This window comes from Rana temporaria, chromosome 4 (assembly GCF_905171775.1).
Source record: "Rana temporaria chromosome 4, aRanTem1.1, whole genome shotgun sequence".
Lineage (NCBI taxonomy): Eukaryota > Metazoa > Chordata > Amphibia > Anura > Ranidae > Rana > Rana temporaria.
In genome coordinates this window covers 424,637,369-424,665,031 of record NC_053492.1, presented here as the reverse complement: position 1 = coordinate 424,665,031, position 27,663 = coordinate 424,637,369, and the positions used below count along the sequence as shown (strand labels likewise).

At 44.8% G+C, this 27,663-nt stretch overlaps 1 protein-coding gene across 3 annotated transcripts in view; it reads right to left on the bottom strand.

The window, feature by feature from the left end:
- Window positions 1-27,663, bottom strand: part of TP53BP2 (tumor protein p53 binding protein 2) — a 104,330-nt gene that overhangs the window by 44,889 nt on the left and 31,778 nt on the right. For all 3 annotated transcript variants that reach the window (XM_040351392.1, XM_040351390.1, XM_040351391.1), the window contains exons 3-5: window positions 16,156-16,303; window positions 7,319-7,432; window positions 125-207 (exon numbers count right to left, since the gene is read on the bottom strand). In XM_040351392.1, the coding sequence (XP_040207326.1) occupies window positions 125-207; window positions 7,319-7,432; window positions 16,156-16,303 (345 nt within the window). The remainder of the gene's footprint in view (window positions 1-124; window positions 208-7,318; window positions 7,433-16,155; window positions 16,304-27,663) is intronic.

Here is a 27,663-nt window from a genome sequence, read left to right as displayed (position 1 = left end):
CAATTACACACACACACACACACTATATATTTATTTAGTGTGTGTGTGTGTGTGTGTGTGTGTATTTATTTAATTTATACACACACACACCTACACCTACAGCCAAGTGATGCATCACACTTACCCCATTTTCCATTATGGTTCTGTCTGCGGGGCCTTTCACGCCATTCCGCTTTAAGTTGGCATCACTTGTTCTCTGTGCATTAACTGTAATACATTTAAAAAAAAAAAACACAGTAAAATGTAACATTCCAAAAAAAAAAAAAGAAGGATAAACATCCAGAAAAACGTCAGCCGGAAACCAGCGGTATCAGCCGGCATAAGGCCTGAAGGTAGTTTTTGCTTTCTGGTGAACTGATAAGCCACGTCTCTGGTTCATAAATACAAATTGCATTAACTAATTTCCTTACCAACAAACAAGTATTGAAAATCAGAGGATCAACAAACATTGTTCGATGGTTCACTTTTCTTGCAGGTTTCCTATATAGAGTAGCTCCAGGCAGTTAAAATCAGAACTGCTAATGCAATCCAGGACATACAAGACAAAATCCACTGAATGAACCTTTGGCTTGGTGTACAGACCGTCCACCGCATTCGCATCTCTCTGGCCTCACTGCTGGTGGCACTGTAGCAACGGCAATGTAGACAATGCACCCGCACAAGTGTGCCAGCAGAGAAATCCAAGCAAGGCAGCCATTACAGGGAAAGAATGGTGGGAGTACAGAGTACAGGGCCCAAAGTGACAAGGTGTGAGCAGAGTGTGCTGTGCACCGATCTCAGATTGATCACACTTGGTGAGGCTGGGAATTCTGACCACACAAACTCTGAAAAAAAAAGTATGGTGTTCCCAGATTACCAGCAAACTACACCCTAGATCAGTGATGGCGCACCTTGGCACCCCAGATGTTTTGAAACTACATTTCCCATGATGCTCATGCAGTCTGCAGTATAAGTAAGCATCATGGGAAATGTAGTTCCAAAGCATCTGGGGTGCCAAGGTACGCCATCACTGCCCTAGATGAAATATGAAAGGCCTGGAAAAGCAGGCATATCCCAATGTGTGTATGTCAAGGGTTAATTCTCCAAGAGTATTAACATGCATTGCGATCTGCACACATCCTCTGCTGTATTTTTTCACTGTCATCGGTTAAAAAAACAAAAAAAATTCTGCTTCAATTCACATGTACAGATGAATAAACCCGTCTGCGCGGCTCATTGAGAGTCAGATGTTTATGTACAAACTGCAAAAATAGTAAACACATGAAATCAAAAAAGGAGGCTGAGAAGAGGCGCTACGCATATTCCACAACCAAACAAATCTTCTTATTACCGTGACAATACGAGATCTATACAATTCAGTCCAAAGAGCATTGTAATTACCAGAAGAGACACAGGAAGGCGAGGGATAAGATGATGGGTATATGGGTGTTCCTCCATAATCAACGCCGCACAGATAATAATGCTGTGAATGACTCGAAGCAACTTGGCCTCAACATCCATCATAGTACAGAGGGATTCACTAAAACTGGAGCAGCTCTGCATAGTAACCAATCAGCTTCCAGGTTTTAGGCTCCATTCACACCTGAGCAGAGCGAGTTTTCAGGCATTTTTATATGAGAATTTTGCAAGCATAGTACAAGCATTGGAGTCCGGGTTCACACTTATGGGGATTGGATGTGGGTTTTCCTGCATCCAATCGCATGAAAGGTGATCGGCTCTCATTGGATTCACCCATCTATCTCCGGAGCAGCCGCAGAGCACACAACAGAAGGGTCCTGTGCGTCTTTGGCTCGGTTTCAGGTCCTAATTTGGACCTGAAACGGTGAATGGGAATGCACTGGACCCCCTACTGTGCCCTGCACCGCACAGTGTGAACGCAGCCTTACATGTGTAAAAGCTTCAATTGTTTTTATTTTAGCCAATAGAAAGCTTTAGGGGGAGGAGCTGCTGTTTTGGCAGAAGACATGCGACAAAACGATTGTAAAACGCTCATGATGAGTCTTTTCAAGCTTTCCCATTGAAGTCTATGAGGCCTAAAAGAAGCTCTTGTACTTTGAGCCACAAGCGTTTTGCTACCGGCGACAAAACGCTCAGATGTGAACAAGGTCCATGGAGAGGAATGGGATGAGCGTATAAGGCTGCATTCACACCTGGGCGTTCTGAATGGATTGGGATGTGCAATAAAGTCATATGGGTGTCATCTACAATCTTTTGGCTATGTAAAGCATCATCACGGGTGCTACTGTGTATGCTCAGCCCCTTTAGGCCCAGTTCTCACTTGACAATTTGAAATCACTGTGATTCTGCCCACGACCCCAAAGCTTGTGGCAGTTGCTGCAAAATGTGCAATGCATGTTTGGGAGGTAATTCATTCTAAAATGGCACCCCAAACAAGGTTTGATTTTGCACAACAGAATCAAGCTGCAAAATGCAGCAAAACAAGCCTTTAAAATTCACGTGAAGCTTGTCACCCAAAAAAAAAAAAAAAAGCAGGGGCTTTGTTTGGGGGACAAACTAGCACAGGGCCCACTGAAGTGAATGGTGTGAGGCGGAATCGCATGAAAATCGCCCACACAAAAGTGCAAGCGGGAAGCCCAATTCCCACTATGCAAAGTCTGAATGGGGCCTAAAACTGAACTTTTTAGTGGATTACCTAGAAATCAAGCACATAAAAATCTCTGAGGCCCCATACACACGACCGAACATGTCCGCTGAAACTGGTCCGACGGACCAGTTTCAGCAGACATGTTCGGTCGTGTGTACGACCGACCGGACAATTTTCCGGCGGATCGGACAGTTTCCAGCGGACAAATGTTTCTTAGCATGCTAAGAAACATGTCCGCTGGAAGTCTGTCCGTCGGACATGTTCGGTCATCTGTACAGACTCACCGGACATGTCCGATCGGCCGAAAGTCCTCGCATGCGTCGAAGTGATTCGACGCATGCGTGGAAGCATTGACCTTCCAGGGCCGCTCACGTCGCTGCGTCATCGTCGTGGCGACGGCACGGCCACGTCACCGTGTATCGTGTCCGCGCGGATTTCTGCCTGATGGTGTGTACAACCATCAGACAGAAATCCAGCAGCGGACAGATCCGCTGGTGTGTACTAGGCCTTAAAGAGCAATTCCAGGCAACAAGTGAAACCAAACCGCAAGAGACCAATGTTTCCCAGCAACCACATAATCTGTACTAGATTTCAAAGGTTTACTCAAAGTTACCTTTAGCCCCCGTTCACATTGGAGTGAATGGTCATGCGATTTGACAGGTTGCAGCCCATTGCCAACAATCGCCCTGTTCAAATGCGACACTGACTTAGTGGTGCCGCACCGGTTTGAAAAAGTAGCTCCTGCACTACTTTAGGTCATTTCAGTTGCGACGTGGATAGACATCTGTGCATGAAGTCGCACGATTTCAAAGCCGCAGTCAACGTGAATAGGGGCTTATCGGAGTTCTCTGTAGTTCCCTCCACGGTGTTGCCAGCACTAAACTTCCTGAAGACGCCGCTCTTCCGCTCTCCCGGCGTCCGGCATCATTACATTCACACTTCTGGGGAGGGTTTCCCTCTCACTGATTGCTTTGAAAAACTTCTTCGTACTGACAGACGGCTTTTTTCAAACTTAAAACTACAGAACTAATGAGGCAAGGCTGTGCTTCCCATATATCAACATCTAACTTTAAATGTTTCACTGCAGCGTCCAGTTAAAAACGGTACAAATCATTGCTCCTATATGGGGAGAATGGAGGGAGAGTCTTGTGGTACACACTATTAGGTAGATTCACAAAGAGTTAGGCCGGCTTATCTACAGATAAGCCGACCTAACTCTGAATCTAATGCCCCGTACACACCATCACTTTATGTGATGAAAAAAAATGACGTTTTTAAAAACGTCACTTTAATTGACTGTGTGTGGGGAAAAACGTCGTTTTATGTCTTGTAAAAAACGACCAAAAAAAATTGAAGCATGCTTCAATTTTATGTGTCGTTTTTCAAAAGTGCACTTTTTACTTCACAGAAATTGACCGTGTGTAGCAAAAAACGTCGTTTTCTAAGACGTTTTTTCATCCACGCATGCCCAGAAGCTAGCTTCAATGGTAAAACGTGGTGGAACGTAACCTCACTTTGCAAGAACATTGTGAGAAAAACGATGGTGTGTAGGCAACTTCGTCTTTGAAAATTGAAGTTTCAAAAACGTCATTTTTTACTTCACAGAAAGTGTCGTTTTTTTTCATCACATAAAGTGATGGTGTGTATGCGGCATAAGCCGACCTATGTTTAAGTGTATTCTCTAACAGAGATACACTTAAACATATCTCAGATTGCAATGTTTTGGCTTACCGCTAGGTGGCGCTTACATTGCGACCGGCCTAGATTATGTAAATGAGAATTTACGACGATTCCCGAACGAACGCGAGCCCGCCGCAGTCGATTAACGTTGTTTCCGTACGAGATAGGCCGCCTTAAGTTATTCCACCTATGAGGTGGAATAACAATGTTAAGTATGGCCGCCGTTCCCGCCGCAAGGTTCAAATTATTTTACGTTGTTTGCGCAAGTCGTCCGCGAATCGGGATTTACGTCGTTTACGTACGCGTCAAAATCAATAGGCCCGTACGGCCTACTTAGCCGCTATGCGCCCTGGGAAATGTAGGCGCCTGGCGCATGCGCAGTACGTAAAAACAAAAAAACGTGAGGTCAAGCCTCATTTCCATACTACACGCCCCCCTCCTAGTCATTTGAATTAGGCACCCTTACGCCCGTTCGGTTTAGGCTACGCTGCCGAAAATTAGCAGGTAAGTGGTTTGAGAATCACTACTAGCCTAGTTAATTTACGGCGGTGTAGCCTAAAAACACTAGGCTAGGCCAACCTAAAGTTAGTCCTCTGTACGTGAATCTACCTACCTATAAGAACTACAGATAGCTGCAAATACTTCCTTCCCAATCCAGGAATACTCTTCCTTGGCAACGCCCATAATGACAACACAAACCAGAACCAAAACCATTTGAAATGATTGACATGTATTCTCAGAATGCTGCACTAACATCCAAGTAAAATTTTAGACATTCCTTGCAGTAGGAGTTTCATTTCTGGCTACTGTAGACATACGAATGCCCTTGCAACAACACAGTCCAGTGCAGTCCATGATATTCTATCATTTGCATTTGGGCCACCTCATTACTCAGTCCAAGCAGTATTGCTTGGACCAATCAGGAGGGGCTAGACCCTGAAAGCTTGTCCTGAAAATTTTTGACAAGACACTCTCCCTAAAGCTAGTCTTCATCTAATGGGATGCCGACACTGCATTTTTCTTCATTCAAGCACTGAGCTTTATAAAGCTTTGTTTTTTAATAAAAAAAACAACAAAAACATGCCTATACTGCGTGTTCTGGTTTTGCACAGAGCAGCCCCGATTCTCTTCTTCTAAGATCTCCGCCGACACTCCTGGCTCCTCCTCAAGGGCTTTGCCTCAGGGCATCTGTGTGTTAGCGCCCGAGTCCCGCTGCTGCATCCATTGACATAGACAGCAGGACTCGGCCCCACCCCCAGTTTCCATGTCACCAGATTGTACTGACAGCAACAGGAGCCAATTGCTCCCGCTGCTCTCAATCTGTCCTATGAGGAGAGAGACCGTGGCATGAACTGCTGCGCTCATGCACATCACTGGATAGGATGGGCTCAGGTAAGAAAAAAAGATGGCCTGGGGGGCAGCTGCAGCACAGAAGGTTTTTCACCTTAATGCACAGAATGCAAAAACCTTAAAGGGGTTGTAAAGGTAAAAAATGTTTTCCCTAAATGGCTTCCTTTACCTTAGTGCAGTCCTCCTTCACTTACCTCATCCTTCAATTTTGCTTTTAAATGTCCTTATTTCTTCTGAGAAATCCTCACTTCCTGTTCTTCTGTCTGTAACTCCACACAGTAATTCAAGGCTTTCTCCCTGGTGTGGAGTGTCGTGCTCGCCCACTCCCTTGGACTACAGGAGAGTCAGGACGCGCTCTACATTGCAGAGAAATGAGCTGTGTGTTAGTGGACGTCCTGACTCTCCTGTAGTAAAAGGGATGGGGGCGAGCACGACACTCCACACCAGGGAGAAAGCCTTGCATTACGGGGTGTAGTTACAGACAGAAGAACAGGAAGTGAGGATTTCTCAGAAGAAATAAGGACATTTAAAAGCAAAATGGAAGGATGAGGTAAGTGAAGGAGGACTGCACTAAGGTAAAGAAAGCTATTTAGGAAAAACAAAATTAGAACGGTTGTAAAGGCAGAAGTTTTTTTTTAATCTTAATGCATTCTATGCAGCACCCTCCACAGCACCCCCCCAATACTTACCTGAGCCCTTCTCTATCCAGCGATGTCCACGAGTACCTCGGCTGTCTAGGACTCTCCCTCCTGATTGGCTGAGACACAGCAGCGGCACCATTGGCTCCCGCCACTGTCAAAGTCAGTTAGCCAATCAGGCGAGAGAGGGGGCGAGGCCGAACTGCAGCTCTATGTCTAAACAGCCATACATGGATCGAAATTCTGGTCCCTGCAGAACCAGCCGAATTTCAATCCATCTATGGCCAGCTTAAAACAAATAAAAAAAGGTTATCAATCTCAAACAGTTCCCTAAAATTCTTGCAATGTACATAGATTATATGAGAGAATTGTCATTTTCTCAAAAAAACTAAAGTAATTCCTCGGTACACACGACCAGTTTTCCCGTCTGGAAAACTGCGATGAGAGCTTTTGGCCGGGAAAACCAGCCGTGTGTATGCTTCATTGCAGTTCTCCCAACGAGAAAACTGCAAAAAAAAAAAAAAAGGCGAACCAGCTTTCTTTTTTCCCCGTCTGGATTCCCGGTGGACTTTTTCCCGTCGGGAAAACTGGAAGTGTGTATGCTGAGGGGGAAAAAACGTGCATGCTCAGAATCAAATATGAGACGGGAGCGCTCTTTCTGGTAAAACTAGCGTTAGTAATGGAGGTATCACATTCATCACACTGCAAATTATTGCATAGTTTAATGCAGCGCATGAAAAGCGCAAATCGTCTCACCAAACTTTTACTAACACGAGGATCAGCAAAAGCAGCCCAAAGGGTGAGGGCGTTTGAATGGAACTTCCCCTTTATGGCCCCGTCGTACGTGTTGTACATCACCGCACTTTGGACGGGTGGTATTTGGCCTGCACGTGTGTATGCAAGGCAGGCTTGTGAGGAATCCCGTTGGGAAAAATGTTGTGTTTTTTCCTGCCGAGAAAAACGGTTGTGTGTACGAGGCATAAGGCTTTGACAGGTGACCTTTATCCAAGGAGTTCAGTTATATCAGCAAAGAAGTTGAACCTACCTGACCCTCTAGATGGCGGACGCTCATGGCGCAGAAAGAACCGAGCTTCATTCCAGTGTATCCCATACTTCTGCAGAACATCGTACATCCGTTCATTATCTGCTACAGGACGTTCTGAAATGAAAAAGGATTGCGGTTAAACCTATTTTAAATAGGTATGAGATAAGTGCTGATAAAAAAATAGGATATTTCAGAAAAAAATATATTTAATCTGTTGTGCTGCAGTTCTCCTGTGTAAGAAGGAGAGAGCAGAGTGACAGAGAGATGATCCAATCAGTCAGCTGCTCCTCCTTTTAGGCCTCATTCACACGGACGGACCATTCGGGTCCGCCTGTCAGTTTTGACGGTGGACCTGAACGGCCGCTCTATGCATCCCTATGGAGCGTCGGATGTCAGCGGAGACATGTCCGCTGACATCCGACCCTATCCGATCCGCTAAAAACAGATGTATGGGGGCACGTCCCCATCCGTCCATGGCGGATCAGATAAGATCTGATGAAAACGGACATGCTGTCCGTTTTCATCAGATCGCTCCATAGGGATACAGCGGTGCCCAACAAGCCCCTCCCCGCTCAGTGAGCAGAGAGGAGCTTGTCATCCGTCGGCTCAGCGGAGATCTGCGGACTGATCTCCCGCTGAGCTGGCGGACTCCATAGCAACAGAGTCCGCCTCGTGTGAATGAGGCCTTACTGTCCGGTTCAGGCTGGGGGAGGGACAAGGCCACAGGTTGCAGGAAAGAAATTTGCTTGGATTCCCCCATCAACACAGACAGTGTTGATGCGGAAATCCCTCCTGCCAGGCCACTGTCCTCCCCCAGCAGAGGGAAGCTGTCCCTGCTGGGAGAAGACAGTGATTATTGCTAGCAGCTGCTGGCGATAACTGCAGGTAAAACCCAGCATGCTGGTTGTAACCAAGTTGTTTGATTAACTTGGTACAGTCAGCCTGCCCATAAACGGTTCGAATCTTGAGAGATTCAAACAGTGTATGGCCTGCTTTACTGAACTGCAGCTGAGGGGAAAAAAAAAATCAAGTCTCCTACCTTGACAGACATAGCTGTGAATATATAGGAACTGGGTAGACAGAAATACAAATCCTTTAATCCTTTGGCAGGTAAAAAAAGAGCTCCAATACTATATATTATATATATATATATATATATATATATATATATACATACATATATACACACACACACACACACACACACACACACACACACACACACAGCTCATCTGTGTATTTTGCCATTTGCCTAGAGCTAGCTTTAATTCATGTCTAGATCAGAATATTCAGCTATTCATAAAATAATTCCCGACCCATTTCATAGAGAAGTGTCCACTGCGTCATAGCAAGTCAGCAAAATGTGCGTTTCAAAGTAGGAGTTCTGCTTTAACTAGTTAAGAACGGGAATGATTTGCCCCCTGACCAGGCCATTTTTTGCGACATGGCACTTTGTCGCTTTAACTGACAAATGCACCCAAACAAAATTTTTTGTCTTTTTTTTTTTCCACAAATAGAGATTTTTTTTTGGTGGTATTTTATCACCTCTGCCGTTTTTATTTTTTGCACTATAAACAAACAAACAAAAAAAAATTATATATACACCCCCCCCCCCCGCCTTTTTTGCTTTAATAAATATTCCAAATAAAAAATATCTTCCTCAGTTTAGGCCGATATGTATTCAACATATTTTTGGTGTTAAAAAAAAAAAAAAGCCACAGATTACAGGCATACCCCACTTTAAGGTACACAATGGGACCAGAGCTTGTATGTTAAACGAAAATGTACTTAAAGTGAAGCAATGCCATTTTTCACTTTTGGGGTGTCAGGGGCTATATAGTGGGGGGTGTCAAGGGCTGTAGAGGGGGTATCAGGACTTATAGTGGAGGGACATGGGCTGTATGTAGTTGGCGGGGGGAGGAGTGAAGTTTATAGTACTTACAGTAATCCACTTTCATTTAGGCAGCAACTCTGGGCTGGCTGGCGGGCATGGCTGGTGGGCAACTCTGGGCTTTCACTTGCGGCCTCTTCACTGGTGACTACTCCACACTGCAGCATCGCCTCTTCCAGGCCATACTGCGACTGCATGGTACAGGATGTCTGTTCTTTCAAGGCACTTTACGTAGACTCGCGAGTATAGACATACCCGCGAGTGAACGTAAAGTGAGTGTACTTAAAGCGGGGTATGTCTGTACTGCATAAATGCCATTGGCAGGGAAGGGGTTAACACTAGATGGCAATCAAGGGGTAAAATGTGTGTCCTAGGGAGTGTTTCTAACAGTGGGAGTATGGGACTGCCTGGCGGAGGAGTCATATCGCCGTTCCTAATCAGTAGGCACAGATCTGTCTCCTCTCTATTGACAGAATGGAGATCTGTCTGTTAACATTGACAGATTCCTGTTCGATCTCTCACAGGAGCGATCGCGGGTGCCTGGCGGACATCGCTGCCATCGGGCACGCGCATCCCCTAGTGGTCTTAAAGCGACCAACATACAATGACAGCGATTTGCCCAGGACAGCCGCAGTACAACTGCCGTGGCTGGTCCTCAACTGGTTAAAATGGCTACGGCCCATAAAAACAATGGAGGTTATAAATAAGCTGGAGAATAGGAAGACAAAGAGGCAGGAGACCTGGGTAACCGACATGTCATGCCTAAACTCAATCTACTTTTGGAACAATGACAAAGGCTGAAAGGGAAGCGGCTCTGCCAGGCAGTTCTCACGTTCTCCCAATGAATAATGGGAAATGTGCCCGCTGAGCGCTGGTCCTTGTCCTGCCAGTGGCTAATGCAGGAGGACAAAGAGCCATTCTTCTGAGCTCCGCACACAGAACAAACAGCGCTGTACATCTATCATCCGTACACGCTACACACCACTGCACTTCCCAGTCATCCCACACATCTCCCTGTATGTGTCACAGAGGCTCCAACTGATGGCCCTGGGCATGACCAAGGCCTGGATCCCTATCCACCCTTCATTCAACTACATGGGTTGTGGTGAGAAGGGACTAAAGGAATCAAAACGGCATTCCAATCCAATCAGTGCATAGTAAGCCTTCCTAAAACAGAAGGTATTCACGTGTCTCATTCCATCACATAGCCCAAAAATAAAGAGGATTATTTCACATTTTAGAACAGTGGCTGAAGCCATGCAAGTCATTCCTTTATCCTGTACATGCAAAGAACTCTAGATGAAAGCTACAATGGATAAAGTATACTATGTAATATAATAGAGCGTATGTATGCATGCATGTATATATATTATACATATATATATATATATATATATATATATATACACACACACACACACACACACACACACACACACACACACATATATATATATATATTAGTCCCGATGACACTTTTTTAGGACCGAGTTTTTTTAAAATGTGTCCCCAAATGCAACCATGTCCCCCACAAATGCAACCATGTCCCCCACAAACGCAACCATGTCCCCCACAAACGCAACCATGTCCCCCACAAACGCAACCATGTCCCCCACAAACGCAACCATGTCCTTAAAGAGAATGCCAAGCCCCCCCCTAGTTGATCAGCGCGGGAAACATTACAGCTTTCATTTGAATCGCTATGTGTTCCCCCGCCGCGCCTCGTCCTATATAGCCCCTCCCCCTTGTCTGGGCACTTTAATAGACAGATCACCCATCCAATCCAGCGACGGGTGATCTGTCTATCAAAGTGCCCGGACAAGGGGAAGGGGCTATATATGACGAGGCGGGGGAACACACAGCTATTCAAATGAAAGCGGTATTGTTCCCCGCACTTACCAACTAGACGGCGGCGGGTAGGCTTGGCTTTCTCTTTGAGGACTGCACTGCTCCGCCCCCTTCGCTGCCCACTCTCCGCCAGCTCTCGCTCTGAAAAAAAAAAGTATCGGGCGAAGCATCGGGAGCATTTGCGCGAGTACAAGTACTCACGCAAATGCTCAGTATCGGTCCCGATACCGGGACAACCATAATTATATATATATATATATATATATATATATATATATATATATATATATATATATATATATATATATATATATATATATATATATATATTACACACACAAAAATGTGAGGTGTGTGTGCGCATGTGTAAATATTTTATTCTATCTTTTCATGTGACAACACTGAAGAAATGACACTTTGCTACAATGTAAATTATAACAATTGTAAACAATGTAAATTTGCCGTCTCCTCAAAATAACTCACACAGTCATTAATGTGTGAACCGCTGGAAACAAAAAATGAGTACACCTGCTCCTGCACTTTTTTGGGGTTAGCGCTTTAAGCGTCTGCTGCCAGTGTTTGGCGTGTCAATAACAATGAATGGCACCGCAAATGTGATGTGCGTTTTTTGCATGTTCATGGAACACACAGAAGTGAATGGAGCCTTAGGGCTGAGGGCTCAAGAGGAATACAAAGCCAAAGCTCTGTGATATTTTCAGGAAGCTCTATACAGCATTCTGCCACTCCTCCCACCAGCCATGATCTGCCTGCACTGCACAGAAAAGCACAGAGATCCGGTGATGACATCACTGGCATTAGGTTTTATTTAAAGTGGTTGTAAGAGGATCTCCTATAGAACAGGAACATAACCCCACAAGTCAAGATTAAAAAGGAGCCGTGTCCGTCCATGGACGAAAAGAGAAATCTCCTTAACCTACACGGTTAGGGAGATATTTGCCCAAAAACGGGCACCGATGTCTACGGCGCATGCGCACTAGCGGGCCGGCTCCATGAATGGAATCATGCGTGGGAATGACGTCATCGCCGCTCCGGACAGTCACAGTGCCGGAACGGCAATACATGGAAGGGACATCAAGACAAGATGGCGGCAGCGGGGAATGAGAAGCTATTTGAGGGCTTCGATCTCAGGTAAGTCATTCATAATGAGCTAGTATGCTATGCATACTAGCTCATTATGCCTTTCTCTTGCAGGGTTTTAAAAAATAAACAAAAATACCGGGTTTACTTCCTCTTTAAGCATGTATTTAGCACGCTGGGGAGGGAAAGGAGCAACCATAATAAAAGCAGATTAAACTCCAGCTTTTAACGCTTCATGCACACTAGCTTAACAAAAAAAAACAAAAAAAAACGCTTCTAACTGCTGCCAACAGTCTTTCACATTACAGTAAACTCCAATTAACGCCAACGCTCCTAAAATGCTGCTAAAAGGCGCCGTTCTATCAAAATCTGCATCCTGGCGGATAATACCTCCGACAATCTGCGCATGTGCAGTACACAACGTCACTCTAGCTATGTTGATTAGCTGGCGCGAAGTCAACACTGTGTATGCACAGTTCATCGGAGGCATTATCCGACGATCTGCAAAGGGAGAATGGAATCGTCAGATTCTGCCGGCCTCTCTGCTCACGTGGGAGAATTGGCCAATCACGTGACAGGCGGATTTGAGTATGTTACACAGCAGACCACCATCCTGCAACACACCAAATCCCGCATGTCACGTGATCAGTCAATTCTCCCGCATGAGCAGCGAGGCGGGCAGAACGTGCCGAATATACATTCTCCCTTTGCAGATTGGATAATGCCTTCAATGATTTGCGCATGCACACTGTTGAAGTCACGCCAGCTGTTCAACATATCGGCTGGAGTGACGTTGCGTACTGCGCAGATCGTTGGAGTTATTATCCAACGGGGATGCACCATTTGATAGAACACCGGCAAAAAAAACGCTCTTAGCTTCTAGTGTGCATGGAGCCTAAAAGCTAGAGCTGCACGATTCTGGATAAAATGAGAATCACGATTTTTTTGCTAAATATATGTATATAAAAAATGTTTGGGGGGTTTGAGTAATTTTCTAGCAAAACAAATACGGATTTTAAACCTGCAAGCAACAAGTGCCAGAAAAAGGTTTAAAGGCCAGTTCACACCACATGCAATCCAGTGCGGTTTTTTTTTGCATCAAAAATGCATAGAAAGTAGGTTATATGGTTTTCAATGGCGTAGTTCACACCAGTGCGTGCAGTTCCAGGAGGGAAAAAAAAACGTTTTTTTTTTTTTTTTTTTTTACAGCTCTGAGCATGGCTCTGCACTTGTTTAAAAATTAAAAAAATTGAGGAAATGCTGTATTAAGATCATGAGGGGGGTTGAATCAGAATCACGATTTTTTTTGAACGATTAACAAATTTAATGATTTTAGCAGCTCTACTAAAAGCTGGCACAAAAACACGTTTTCATCCAAAGTTTTTCTGGAATTTATTTAGCCTTTATTGTGTAATGTGCATGGAGCCTGAAAGGCATAAACATTGTAATCACTGAATATATACCATTATTTCTGACTTTAACAGCTCAGCGCAGCTAAAACAAAGCAATCCTAAATTTAGCATGAAGGAGGTAGAAAACAAAACACACCACCATAATTAAACTATATAAAATGCTCTTAAAAAACAAACAATTCACATCCTTCCTGCTGTAAAAAATAAAATAGATCCACCTCGCTTACCCACAAGAGGCCCACACATCACCCCATACAGGACCTGCTAATTACATATCCAGAACAACTGACAACCCACAAACAAAATAAAGAAAATATGACATTCTGAAACCTAAAAATGCATTTCTAGTTTTTAATCAAGCAGGAAAGGTTAACACATGGGGAGATTGCATTCATTTGCTATGGACAACACCCTTAGGGCTCTTTCACACGTCCGTTCCGTTCGTCCGTTTTTTGGACGTCCGTTAACGGACCGCAATGCTTCCCTATGGGTTAACGTCCGTTAGCGGATGAGCATCCGCTAACGTCCGTTAGCATCCGTCAGCGTTAAGTTCCGTTTTTTTGGACGGAAGAAAACCCTATTTTTCTTCCGTCAAAAAAACGGAACGGACGGAAAACGGACGTTAGCGGATGATCCGTTTACCATCCGATCCGCTAACATCCGTTTTTCATCAAAATATGTAAAAAGCCCCAAAAAAAAAAAAAAAAAAAAACGGATGGAAAAACGGATTAACTGATGAAAAAAAAAAACTGATCTAAAAAACTGAGCAGACGTGTGAAAGAGGCCTTAGGCTGGGTTCACACTACTACACTACTTTCATCCTACTTTGCTCTGCTACATTGGTCCTACATTTATCCTACATTGGCCCTACATCCATCCTACTTTCATGAACAGGATACTACTTTGGTCCGACTTCAATGATATTCAATGGGCCTGAAGTAGGATCAATGTAGGACCAAAAGTAGTACAGGGAGCATTTTCAAAGTCGGACCGACTTGTGTAGGACGCTACAAGACGCTCTCATAGGGAAACATTGATTTTCACACGTCATGCTACATGAGGCTCCCAATGTAGGACTGTTTGTTGGACAAGTGTGAACCCAGCCTCACACAGAGCTCCAATTGGACAGAAGGTGTGGGGATCTCCATTTCTCCATGGAAGAGATTTCCCAAATCACGTGTTTTCCCACAACACACAAAAAAGCACAACCCTTAGCAGTAAGCAGTAAAGGACCATGTGTTGTAAACCGCCGGCATTTTTTTTTTTTAAACCTTAAAAGGAAGTCAGATGTAGAGGCCGCTTACATCTTCACCCGCCTTCCTTCCTGTTTCACGGATTCCGGCTCTGACTGGGCGGAGCCACGATGATGTCACGGCACCGGACTCTGAAGAAACGGCACGGGTACCCGTTCCTTCAGAGCACATGTGCCAGTGATTTCACTGGCTACATGTACACTAAATATCTTCTAAACGGTGCATGTTTAGGCGATATTTACATTACCTATTCGGTAAGCCTTATTATAGGCTTACCAATAGGTAAAAGTCATGCATGGAAGTTAACTTCCACTTTAAAAGGTAAGGGATGCATGTGCGCTCTGTTGCGCCTTCATGGTGTAAATGATGCCTACCCTAAATTCATCACCCCCCCCCCCCCCATGCAGAGCCATAATTACCATGGCTCTGCTCTTGTTTACATCCAGACTTCTATAGGGCTGTGTCCTGAAGCAGGAGATGATCAGAGACAATCTCATAGAAGTCTACTGGGTTGTAATGCACAGGATAGTGAAGATTTGCGGCACGGAATGTAAATGACCAGCAAACCTGCATCCATCAGATCTAGGAAAATATGTATTCTGGAGGGTGGGATAGGTTGGTTTAAAGGCACAAGGCAAAAAAGAAGTGCATCATTGTATTCTTCTCTTTTAGACCCCTTTCACACTGGAACGGTTTTGCAGGCGCTATTGCGCTAAAAATAGCGCCTGCAAACTGACCCTAAACAGCTGCTGCTGTTTCTCCAGTGTGAAAGCCCCGAGGGCTTTCACACTGAAGCGGTGCGCTAGCAGGACTGTAAAAAAAGTCCTGCTAGCCGCATCTTTGGAGCGGTGAAGGACCAGTGTGTATACCACTCCTTCACCGCTCCCGCCCATTGAAATCAGTAGGACACCACGGCTATACCGCCAGCAATGCGCCTCTGCAGAGGCGCAATGCGGGCGGTTTTAACCCTTTTCTCGGCGGGGGGAAAAAGCCGCCCACTAGCGGCCGAATATCGTCGCAAAATTAGCAGTAAAGCACGATTTACCGCCACCGCCCTCACGCCCCAGTGGGAAAGGGGCCTTAAAGAAAAAATTTGTGTGAACCTTCATTAAAAAAAATAAAATCCAAATTCTGCTGAGGTACAGTACAAATTTTGCTTCTAAAGCCAATATTCTAGAAGAGATGAAAATAAAAAAAAATTCTAATTGCTTTAACACATAGCATGTCCAAGATTTACAGTCAACCGTTACATGTTTTGGAGGCTGGACACTTCCCGTGAATATTATGGATGGAACACATTACAGTAAAAGGAGCCATTTTCCAAGGAACCCATACCTGAACCACGCCAAAGTTCGGACAAATGGCACTCCAACTCTCCGGTCTCCTTACAAAGCTCCACCACATCTCTGCAGGTGGTCTCTGGAGTAACGGGAACCTCTGTAAAATGTTGCTCATTGTTACTGAGATAGACCGTAAGAAACATCTGTGGAAGAAAAAAGCGAGTAGACATTAGGACCATTGTATAAAAAAGGGAAAATACCATGTACAGTAGTTGTGAAAAAATCTTTTCTCTTTGAAAGAACCATTGTTTCCACCCAATAACTCAGAGGGCGACTTTCATTAAAGTCTATGGGCACAAGTCGGATACAAGTCACCTTGAAGTAGTACAGGAACCTTTTCTAATGTCGGAGGGACCTCAGCAGTACCAATTAAGACAGCTCTTATTGACCAACATGGGATGTTACATGTCACGTGACTTTCGGATCCCCAGTTGCGACACTGTGAACAGAACCTAAGGCCCGGTACACACTACCGGTTTTCTCGGCAGAATTCAGCAAGAAACTCGATGGGAGACGTATTCTGCCGAGAAAACCGGTCATGTGTACACCCGTCTGGAAACTCGTCGAGCCAAAAAGAGAGCATGTTCTCTATTTCCTCGTTGGGCAATGGGAAAATTTGGCTCGACGAGTTTTCAGACAGCCGAACAAGGAACTTGATTAGCCATAAAACTCAGTACATTTCAGTACATCTCCTTCTCCATAAGTAGAAAAAATAAATATATAAAAGCACAGTATACATACGCCTCCATTTTTCTAAACAAATCTATAAACGGTTCTGTATAGAACTATTTTTTTGGTGGCGAGGGTATAAGCGGAGAACTCTTCAGAGCAAATAAAAAAATAAAAGAAGAATTCAGAAGCCAGCGATTCCTATAATGGGCTACTTTTAAAGAGACGAGATAACAAAAAAAACAAAAAAGAAGTGGTAAATGCATGGCAACAATAGCCTTCGAGATTGCATTATATAATGGATCCAGCCCAGTGCAATTAGCCGATAATGCAGGTATAAACCGCATTACCCAACTCTGTATAAACAGTAGGCTGTACATACAAACCATATGCAATATGGGAAGTATTTGCTCTTGGTGAGATGCAAATATATTTAAGCTGTGCACACACAAGAGTCAAATTACATACAATGGTAAAGGGAAAAAAAAGTAAAAAGTAAATACATAAGCAATGTAACTGGATGACTCAGAAAGCCTGCGCCACCGACACATGTACATAAACGTGGACCTATCATGTGAAAGGAAAAAAAAAAGAGAAAATGTAGAAGTTCACCTAGGTTGGTTCTTGCCAAAAAATCACATCACTGTGGCCCAAAAGCAGCATTCCAAAAGTCTAAAATATCGCGACCACTTTAAGGGCCCATTCGCAACGTATGCCAGTCCGACTTCGAGAGCGCTTTCGGAGACACCCGTGCGGGTTCCAGCACAGATGTCTATTGAAATCGAAGGCGAAGTCGCCAGAAGTAGTACAGAAACTACTTTTTGAGATTGATGCGGTGCCGCAAAGTCGCCGTCGCACCGATTCGGATGGTGGGTGCCATTGCCAGCATAAAGAGCAATGGATGGTCCGATTGGGTCCGCCTGAAAAACCGATTGGTCCATCCTTGTGAAAGGGGCCTTAGGAGCCACTGGGGGATCTACTCTCTTTCTCCCCCACCCCATTATCCAATATAGAATTGGGCTTTAAGAGAAACGTAGACAAAACGTATTTGACACTGTTGGGAGACAGCACTGTAACATTCGCGTAACCTTCGATACGCCAGCTGAAGCGTTAAAGGCGGTTCACACAGGGGTGACCTGTCAGGCGACCCAGCCGCCTGACAAGTCGCGCTCCGCTCTAATAGAACTGTTCTAATAGGAGCGATGCAAGTCGCTCCGACTTAGAAAAAGGTTCTTGTACGACTTTGGGGGCGACTTGCATTGACTTCAATACAGAAGTCATTTTGCAAGTCGCCTCTCAAGTTGTCTTGAGATCGCCTTGCCGAGTCACCCCCAAAGTCGTGCCGCCCCAGTGTGAACCGGCTCTTAGGCTTTGCCAAGGTAAATTCCAAATAAGAGGGAAACATAAATCTTGTGTCATTGTGCAGGAGTCGTAATTTTCTTATAAAAACACAGAAGATTCGGCTTAGGTTTCTGCATCCATTTGGTTGTAGTTGTCCTAAAAATTATAATATGGATGTGCCCATTTCCCCATAAAATATTTTACGTAAAAAAGGTCTCCACTTAAAGCGGTTGTAAACCCGCATCAAATTTATTTTTATTTTTTTCTCCTGTAAGGCAAAAGTCATAATGAGCTAATATGCACCACATATTAGCTCATTATGAAATACTTACCTCGGAACGAGGTGTGAAGCACTTACCTGGTCCACGCCGAGCGAGATTTCATCTTGCCTCGGCGTGTCTTCCGGGTATCGCCGCTCCAGCGCTGTGATTGGCTGGAGCGGCGATGACGTCACTCCCGCTCGTGCGCGCGGGAGATTTAAAACTCGGCAAGGTCCGGCGGCTGCCGGTCCTTTCGCCGTAGATCCCCCCTGCGCATGCGCCGCGGCGCATTGCAAGGGGATATCTCCTTACCTACAGGTAAGCATCGTTATAGGCTTACCTGTAGGTAAAAGTAAAAAAAGTGGGTTTACAACCACTTTAAGGCGATATAACCCCGCTCTTTTTAATTTATTTTTTATAATATACATACAGAGAGATAGATAGATTTTTAATTTTATATATATATATATATATATATATATATATAAAAAGGACGAGTGACCCTCAGGAGTTGAGCTTGGATGTTTTCGGCCTGCTGTGAATTGTTGCCAGGAGTGCAGAAATGAATGCAGATATTTCATACACAGATCTGCTGCGAGGACAAAACTTTCACCTACAAAAAGACTTTATATAAAAATAACCTTGCTATTCAGCACATATTATGTGAAGTCAGGCACTCTGCGATTGCAGGGACAAGTCCCAACCCCCATCACTGGCGCAGAAGGTCTGAAAATTCTTCAGAAAAGCCTATTGCCGCATACACACGACCGTTTTTTATGACAAGAAAAATGCAATTTTTTTAATTGGTCATTAAAAACAATCGTGTGTAGGCTCCAGAGCATTTTTTTTTTCGATGTGAAAAATGGCCTTTAAAAATTTAGAACCTGCTCTGCTCTGGTAAAACCGCATATGCGTTTTTACTGCGATTTTGCTACAGAGAAGTGTGAAAGTATACTTAGAAGCTGATTGGTTACCAATCACAGCTGCACCAGACTGTGAGCTCCAGTTTTAGTAAATACCCCCCCTTTACTAAAGCCCTGTGTTAAACAGTTTCCACTAGGGGCACATATGACAGAGTGACAACAAACCTGAGACCAGACCATTGTCACCCTATTTTATAAAGTGCCACACAAGGACTTCCCTGGTAGAATTGTTGGGTATTTTTAAAGAAAGGTACATATTTAAAAACAAACTTTTGAAACTACTTTTCTTTGTTAAGCGCTTGAGGACCGCTGCACGACGATATAAGTTGACAAAATGGCACGGCTGGGCACAAGGGCGTACGCGTACGTCTCCTTTAAGATCCCAGCCGTGGGTCGCGAGCGTGCCACCCGGTCCTCTTCTCCGTGACAGTCTCCACGGGAACAGCGGACCCAATTGCCGCCAGTGTCCCGCGATCGGGTCACAGAGAGGAAGAACGGGGAGAGGAGAGTGTAAACAAACCTCTCCCTGTGCTTCCTAGTGAGCCTGTCACTGATCATCTGTTCCCTGTCATAGGGGACGATCAGTGACGTCACATGCCCCCCTACAGTAAGAATCACACCCTTAGGGCACACTCAACCCCTACAGCGCCCCCCTCCTGGTTAACCCCTTCACTGCCAGTGTCATTTTAACAGTAACCAGTGCATTTTTATAGCACTGTTCACTGTAAAAATGACAATGGTCCCAAAATGGTGTCAAAAGTGTCCGCCACAATGTCGCAGACACGAAAAAATAAATAAAATAAATAGCGGATCGCCCCCATTACTAGAATTTTTTTTTTATAAAAATGCAATAAAACTATCCCCTATCTGGTAGACGCTATACATTTTGTGCAAACCAATCAATAAACGCTTATTGCAATTTTTTTTTTACCAAAAATACGTAGAAGAATACGTATCGCCCTAAACTGGAGGAGAAAAAAAAAAAAAAGTAAAAGTAAAGCAAAAAAAAAAAAAAAAAATGCACTTTTTTCAAAATTGTCGCTCTATTTTTTTTTTTTTTTGTGCTATGAACAAAAAACAGAGGTGATCAAATACCACCAAAAGAAAGCTCTATTTGTGGGGAAAAAAGGACGTCAATTTTGTTTGCGAGCCACGTCGCACGACCGCGCAATTGTCAGTTAAAGCGACGCAATGCCGAATCGCAAAAAGTGCCCTGGTCTTTAAGCTGCATAATGGTCCGGGGTGAAGTGGCTAAAGAAGTTTATGTAATTGGGTTGATAGATACTTTAGCAATGGGAAAGTCATAATCCAGCAACAAGGGGTGTATGTGCCCCCTCCCAACACCTCCAACGTTCCCCCCCTTTAACTTGCTATAAACCAGCACAAATGTTACAAACGCCCTCACAAGTGCTGTGCGCTTTTTGAATAAAAAGTAAAACGCATTACAATAAAAAATCTAATAATAGCGCAGAAGGAACGCCAATTTATCACACTTTAATTCTGTCACTAATGTGATCTGGCATGAGGCCACAAACGATCGCTCTGTATGGGGGGGTGGAGATGATCTCACTGTGTTGGTAAAAGGTCGTCACTTCCCAACATAACATATGTTGTGTGGACAGCAGTGACACAACCCGCACACACACACACACACACACACACACACAATACGGTTGTGGGAGAGATTACATGACCTCCAGTGTGACTCATATACAAAGTCGCACATTAAGCACACAGTGTATTCCCAGCCAGGGATGAGCTAAGCGATAACTTTGTATCCAGCCACATCGGCATTACTCACCGCGCTGATAACCGGTTCCCCCGCTTTCCAGGCCACACAGGATACACATCAGGAACACAAAGGCCTCCTCCCGGAAGACTCCGTCACCTTCTCTTTAAGTGGAACTTCAGGGTTTTGTTTTTTTCCTTTGGGATCAGCACAAGTGTAATACGTTACCTCTAATGCAAAGTATCCAACACCCAGATCTCTGCAGTTTACTGTACGAATCATACCTTCATTTCAGGCTGGACACCACATCACACAGCTCTTCTTTCAGCTCTAGCACAGTAAAGGATCCATTCTCTCTCCTCCCGTCCATTCACAAAAAGCCTTGTATTGTATTCACAGAATGCAAGGTGTTCGATTAATGGATAATCCTGACATTTTCCGGCCCCTCCCTTCACAGAATATCTTACAATCTGTGAAAAAATACAAGGCTTTTTGGGAATGGACGGGGGGGGGGAGTGAACGAGTCAATCCTTTACTGTATGAGAGCGAGAGCACAGGAAGAAAACTGGTGTCTGAGTATTCCTCTGCATTGTGTAAAGAAGCCATTTGATCCTCCCCTTCTTCCACTGCCCCCAATCCATCTGCTGATAGAACAGAGCCTTGGGGGTAAAATGCACATGCCCAGTTTGGTGTGTATTACTAAAAGGCCGTTTTTTTTTCTTAGGAGGGTGCATGTGATCAGCACAGGACCAATCAGCACAGAGATTTAGGGGTCCTGCAGCCTCATTGGACAAATAATGGGAGAATAAAAACTCCTCCTACAATCTTTAACCACATACCGATAGATGGCACAAGACTGCTATATGACTGCTGATGAGAAAAGGTATTCAGCACTTTATATTTACCAAAACTTTTGCATTTCCATGTTCTGTGTACTGTGGGAGACCAGATATAGTGAATGCAAGGTCCTGGGTTTAGTAACACCTTAAAGGGGTTGTAAAGCTACAATTTTTTTCGCCCCTAAATAGCTTCCTTTACCTTAGTGCAGTCCTCCTTCACTTACCTCATCCTTCCATTTTGCTTTTAAATGTCCTTATTTCTTCTGAGAAATCCTCACTTCCTGTTCTTCTGTCTGTAACTCCACACAGTAATGCGAGGCTTTCTCCCTGGTGTGGAGTGTCGTGCTCGCCCCCTCCCTTGCACTACAGGAGAGTCAGGACGCTCTCTATGTTGTAGATAGAGAAAGGAGCTGTGTGTTAGTGGGCGTCCTGACTCCCCTGTAGTCCAAGGGAGGGGGCGAGCACGACACTCCACACCAGGGAGAAAGCCTGGTTACAAACAGAACAGACAGAAGAACAGGAAGAACAGGTAAGTGAAGGAGGACTGCACTAAGGTAAAGGAAGCTTTTTAGGAAAAAATAAATAAAAAAATTGTACCTTTACAACCCCTTAAGTATCCAGTGTCAACTAAGCCAGGGCTCAACATGTAAAGTCCTGAGCTACTAGACAGGCCTTAAAGTGGAGTTCCTACTAAAAAATAAATATATTAAAAGTCAGCAGCTACAAATACTGCAGCATGCTGACTTATTAAATTGGACACTTACCTGTCCCAGTGTCCAGCAATGCGGGAGAATGAAGCGCCGCTCGTCTCCCCCTCCTCTGGCATTGTCACGGTGGGCGCCCAGCTGTGGCTTCACAGCCGGGCACACACCGCCCTGCGCAGCGTGATTGGCTGAGCAATCATCTCATCTGGGACCTGCCGATTGCCGAGAGGGAGGGGGGAGAGGTGAACTTCCTTCCGGCATCGCTGTTCCCATTTAGGAAGTGGGACCCTCCAAAAAAAAAACCCCCCCCCAAAAATGGCATGCCAAATGTGTCATGTCAGGGGGTCACTGGCCATTGGCTCCCGCTGCTGTCAATCAAATCCAGTGACACGGGAGCCATGTGTAAATGGACGCAGCAGCAGGACTCAGGAGCGCACCCGCATGAGTGCCCCCATGGAAAGCGTCTCTCCGTGGGGACACTAGAGAAGAGGAGCCAAGAGTGCCGCTGGGGGACCCCAGAAAAGGAGGATCAGGGGCCGCTCTGTGCAAAACTTTTGCACAGAGGAGGCAGTCATGACATGTTTGTTATTTTTTAAAACGCACACAAAAAAACAAAAACAAACACAACCTTTAGGCCCCTTTGAGATTGAGGCGTTTTTCATGCGGTACAGCGCTAAAAATAGCGCTGCTATACCGCATGAAAAAACCTGCCCTGTAGTGTTCAATGTGAAAGCCCGAGGGCTTTCACACTGAAGCGGTGCGCTAGCAGGAGCGCTCCAAAAGTCCTGCTAGCCGCATCTTTACCGCGGTATAGGAGCGGTGTGTTCACCGCGCCTTCCCATTGAAATCAATGGGAAACCGCGGTAATACCGCCCGTAACGCGGGCGGTATTAACCCTTTTTCGGCCGCTAGCGGGGGTTAAAACCTCACCGCTAGCGCCCGAATATCGCGGTAAATACGACGGTATAGCGGCACTACAAATAGCGCGGCTATACCGTCACCGCGGCTGCACGCCTCAATGTGAAATCAGCCTTACAATCTCTTTAAAGAGTTACTAAACCCAGGACCGTGCATTCACTAGGGTCGCTGGTTCAAATCCCAACCATGACACTATCTGCCTGGAGTTTGCATGCTCTCCCTGTGCCTGCGTGCGTTTCCTCCGGGTACTCCAGTTTCCTCCCACACTCCAAAGACATGCTGCCAGGTTAATTGGCTTCGGTCTAATTTGGCCCTAGTATATGAATGTGTGTTAGGGACCTTAGATTGTAAGCTCTTGAATGGTAGGGACTGATGTGAATGCACAATGTATATGTAAAGCACTGCGTAAGTTGATGGCGCTACACAAAGTACCTTAAATAATAATAATAATAATAATAATAATAATAATATTTCACTATACCTGGTCTCCCACAGCACAGAACATAATAAAAAAACTCTAGCTATACACACCAAACTGAGCATGTGCAGTCTGACTCCATAGACCCTGTGTTATCAGGAAATTATCAGGGGACAGTGGAGGGAGTGGAGGATCAGAGAAGACCGCATCAGACAGCCTTTTTACACAATGCGGATAATTAACCCCTTAGATTCCACACAGAGTATAAGAAGCATGCTATGCTGCATATACAGACTGATTTTACCGTTGTGGGTTTAGTAACACATTCGGGTAATGTACATGGGGGGGTAAAAAAACAACCTTTTGCTTATCCGATTACTACCAATAGGCAGAGGAGCAAAGAAAAGCAGCTTGGGAGGCTAGCATGGGCAAAAGGACAGGTTCTCCTAAGGGAGCAGTGCTGAGTGTAGACTGCACATGATACAGGTGTTTTATGTCAGCTCCCAGTAGTACATTCAGTCCTGCTCTGATGAGAGGTGTGCGATAAGAACAGCAACACTGTGTACACACCGATCACAACCCACATGCCTGGCATTCCACGAATAGATCACCTCTGCCCCAGCCACGCGGATGAAGAGAACCAGAGAGACTGTACTATTAGGGGATGCCAATGGCTCATGTGGGACATTTCTTGTGCATACACAGTACACACACACACACACACACACACACACACAATGTCATTTACACTCCCACTCTAGGAAGTTCGGTGTAAGCTGCGGAAAGTCACCCACCCATCTGACACCAAGTTCTTCCAGTAAATCCCGGATTAGGACGATGAGAAGGATGATTAATTCTATTCTAAAAAGATGCAGAAAAGATTACAGGCAGCACCCCAAAGAAACTAATTATGCCGGGGATGTTTTTAGAACACTGCAAACAATTAAAGCACACCCAAATTTATTTTTAAAGAAAACAACTTTTTTTTTTTTTTAAATCACATGTTTAAAAAGTCTGACACAAGGTATGACACTTTGACCAGATTACCCAGCAATTTGAAGTTCAAAGGAATGATTCAATAAAAACAAAGTGCATCATGCTGTTTTCGCACATTTGTATTCACTTAGAAAAAAAAATGAAGAGGAAAAATCGCAAATCGAAAACTCTTTCTTCATGACGAAGAAAAGAACATCAAACCTTTAGGGTCCTTTCACACGTGCGTCCGTTTTTTCATACATCCGTTTACGGACTGCAATGCTTTCCAATGGGATAGCGTACGTTAGCGGCAGAGCATCCGCTAACGTCCGTTAACATCCGTCTCCGTTAAGCTCCGTTTTTTTAAACCGAAGAAAACCCTATTTTTCTTCCGTCAAAAAAACGGAATGGACGAAAAACGGATGTTAGCAGACGATCCGTTTAACATCCGATCCGCTAACAACCGTTTTTCATCAAAATATGTAATAAAAATAAAGTTCTAACAAAAAAAAAAAAAACGGATGAAAAACGGATGAAAAACTGAACAACTGATGATAAAAAACTGATCTAAAAAACGGTCCGCACGTGTGAAAGGACCCTTTTAGCCTAGGTTCACACTGCTGCGAATTCAAAATCGCGGTAAAATGCGCGATTTTACCGCGATTTCGCGGCCGCGATTTTGCCGCGATTTCGGCCGCAATTTAATGTAAATCGCGGCCCGAAATCGCAAAAAGTAGTACAGGAACTACTTTTTGAAATCGCAGATGCGGCGTCGCACTGATTAGGACAGTGCCATTGCCGACAATTGCCGCCGATTTGAGATGCGATTTGACATGTCAAATCGTTCCAAATCGTACCCAGTGTGAACCAGGGCTAAGTGTGATTTACTAAAGGTTTATAGACTGGATACTTTGCAAAGTGCAGCTGCTCCAGATCTTAGTAAATGAGGTAAAGCTTTACTTTGCAAAGAATGCCCAATCAAGTGCAAGGAAAATGAAAGAAAAAAAAAACTGACTTTTTGCTAGCATGTGATTGGATGATGGAAGTCAGCAGAACTTCTGCTTGTTTACTAAGCTTTGGAGAAACTGCTCTTGCAGAGTGCACGGTCTATTTGCCTTTAGTAAATCAAACTACTTAAGCCGGGTACACTATTCGTTTTTTTTTTTTTTTTCGTTCAACCCCTCGGGTTAAATGGAAAAAAAAAAAAAAAAAAAAAAAAAAAAAAAACAAAAACCACACACACACACACACACACACACACACACACACACACACACACACACACACACCAGCTGGCAAATGACATCATCCATAGTTACAGTGCATGTCTTCACACTGGTCCGTTGCACTTGTATTGTGGCGTTTGCTGCATTTTGGTCAGTAAAACACACAAAAACAAATAAAATAAAAAAAACACTGTTGAAATGCATTGAAAATGCAGCAAGAGTGCATCAATAATGCACCCGTGTTACGTTTCTGATGCAGGTTTTTGAGTCACATGACCTATGAAAAACACACCATAAGTACAGTAAAAATCACATACATTTCCGGCATCATTATCAGCACCTTTTTCTCTTATTGGCAAAATGCTTTGGCCCGGATTCACGTAGCACTTACGCCGACGTATCTCGAGATACGCCGCGTAAGTGCACATATGCGCCGTCGTATTTATGCGCCTGACTTTGAAAGCAAGATACGCCTGTAAATAGGCTTCATCCGACCGACGTAAGTTTCCTACGCCGTCGTATCGTGGGCGCATATTTATGCTGGCCGCAAGGGGCGCTCCCATTGATTTACGATTCGAATATGCAAATGAGTGAGATACCCAGATTCACGAACATATATAGGCGGTTTACGCAAGTCGTACGTCCAGCGTAAAGTTACGACTCATAAAGCAGGTGTAAGTCAGCAGCATCAATGCAAATGGCTGCACCAGGGAACACAGCCGTCGTTTTTAACGCCGTTTATGTAGTACGTGAATAGGGCTAGTCGTAGGTTACGTTCAAGTCGTAGGCAGGGATTCGACGCAACTTAGGCAGTTGTTGCGACGTGATTCTGAGCATGCGCACTGGGAAGTGTCCATGGGACGGCGCATGCGCCTTTCGTTATTCGTATCTTGATGGCGCTTGGCCCATCATTTACATGGGGTCACGCCTCATTAGCATGGCTCAGGCCCACTGCCACTTACGACGAGTTAGGGTCCTTTCACACGGAGCGGACCGTTTCTGTGTCCGCTCCGTGTGTCCGCCAAAGCTCAGCGGGGATCATCCGTCATCCCCGCTGAGCTGTCGGCGGATAGGGCGGTCCCCGCACACAGTGCAGAGACCGCCCTGTCTCTGCTCCGCTCTCCCCTATGGGGGATCGGATGCAGACGGACCGTCTGTCCGTCTGCATCCGATCCGTTCCGCCGGACGGAAGAAAAATAGGGTTTCTTCCGTTCGCAAAAGCGGATCCCGACGGACGCGGATGGTCGCGGATGCTCCATCCGCTAACGGACGCGATCCCATAGGGATTCATTACAAGTCCGTAAACGGACTTGTAATGAACGGACGAGCGGACGTCTGAAAGTGGCCTTACGCCAAGGGAACTGAGCGTAGATTAGGGAGCAAGTGCTTTGTGAATACTGTGCTCGCTGCTCTGCGCTACATCGGCATAGCGTATATTCGATACGCTACGCCGGCATAACTATGTGCCAAGGTATGTGAATCCGGGCCATAATGTTTTGCC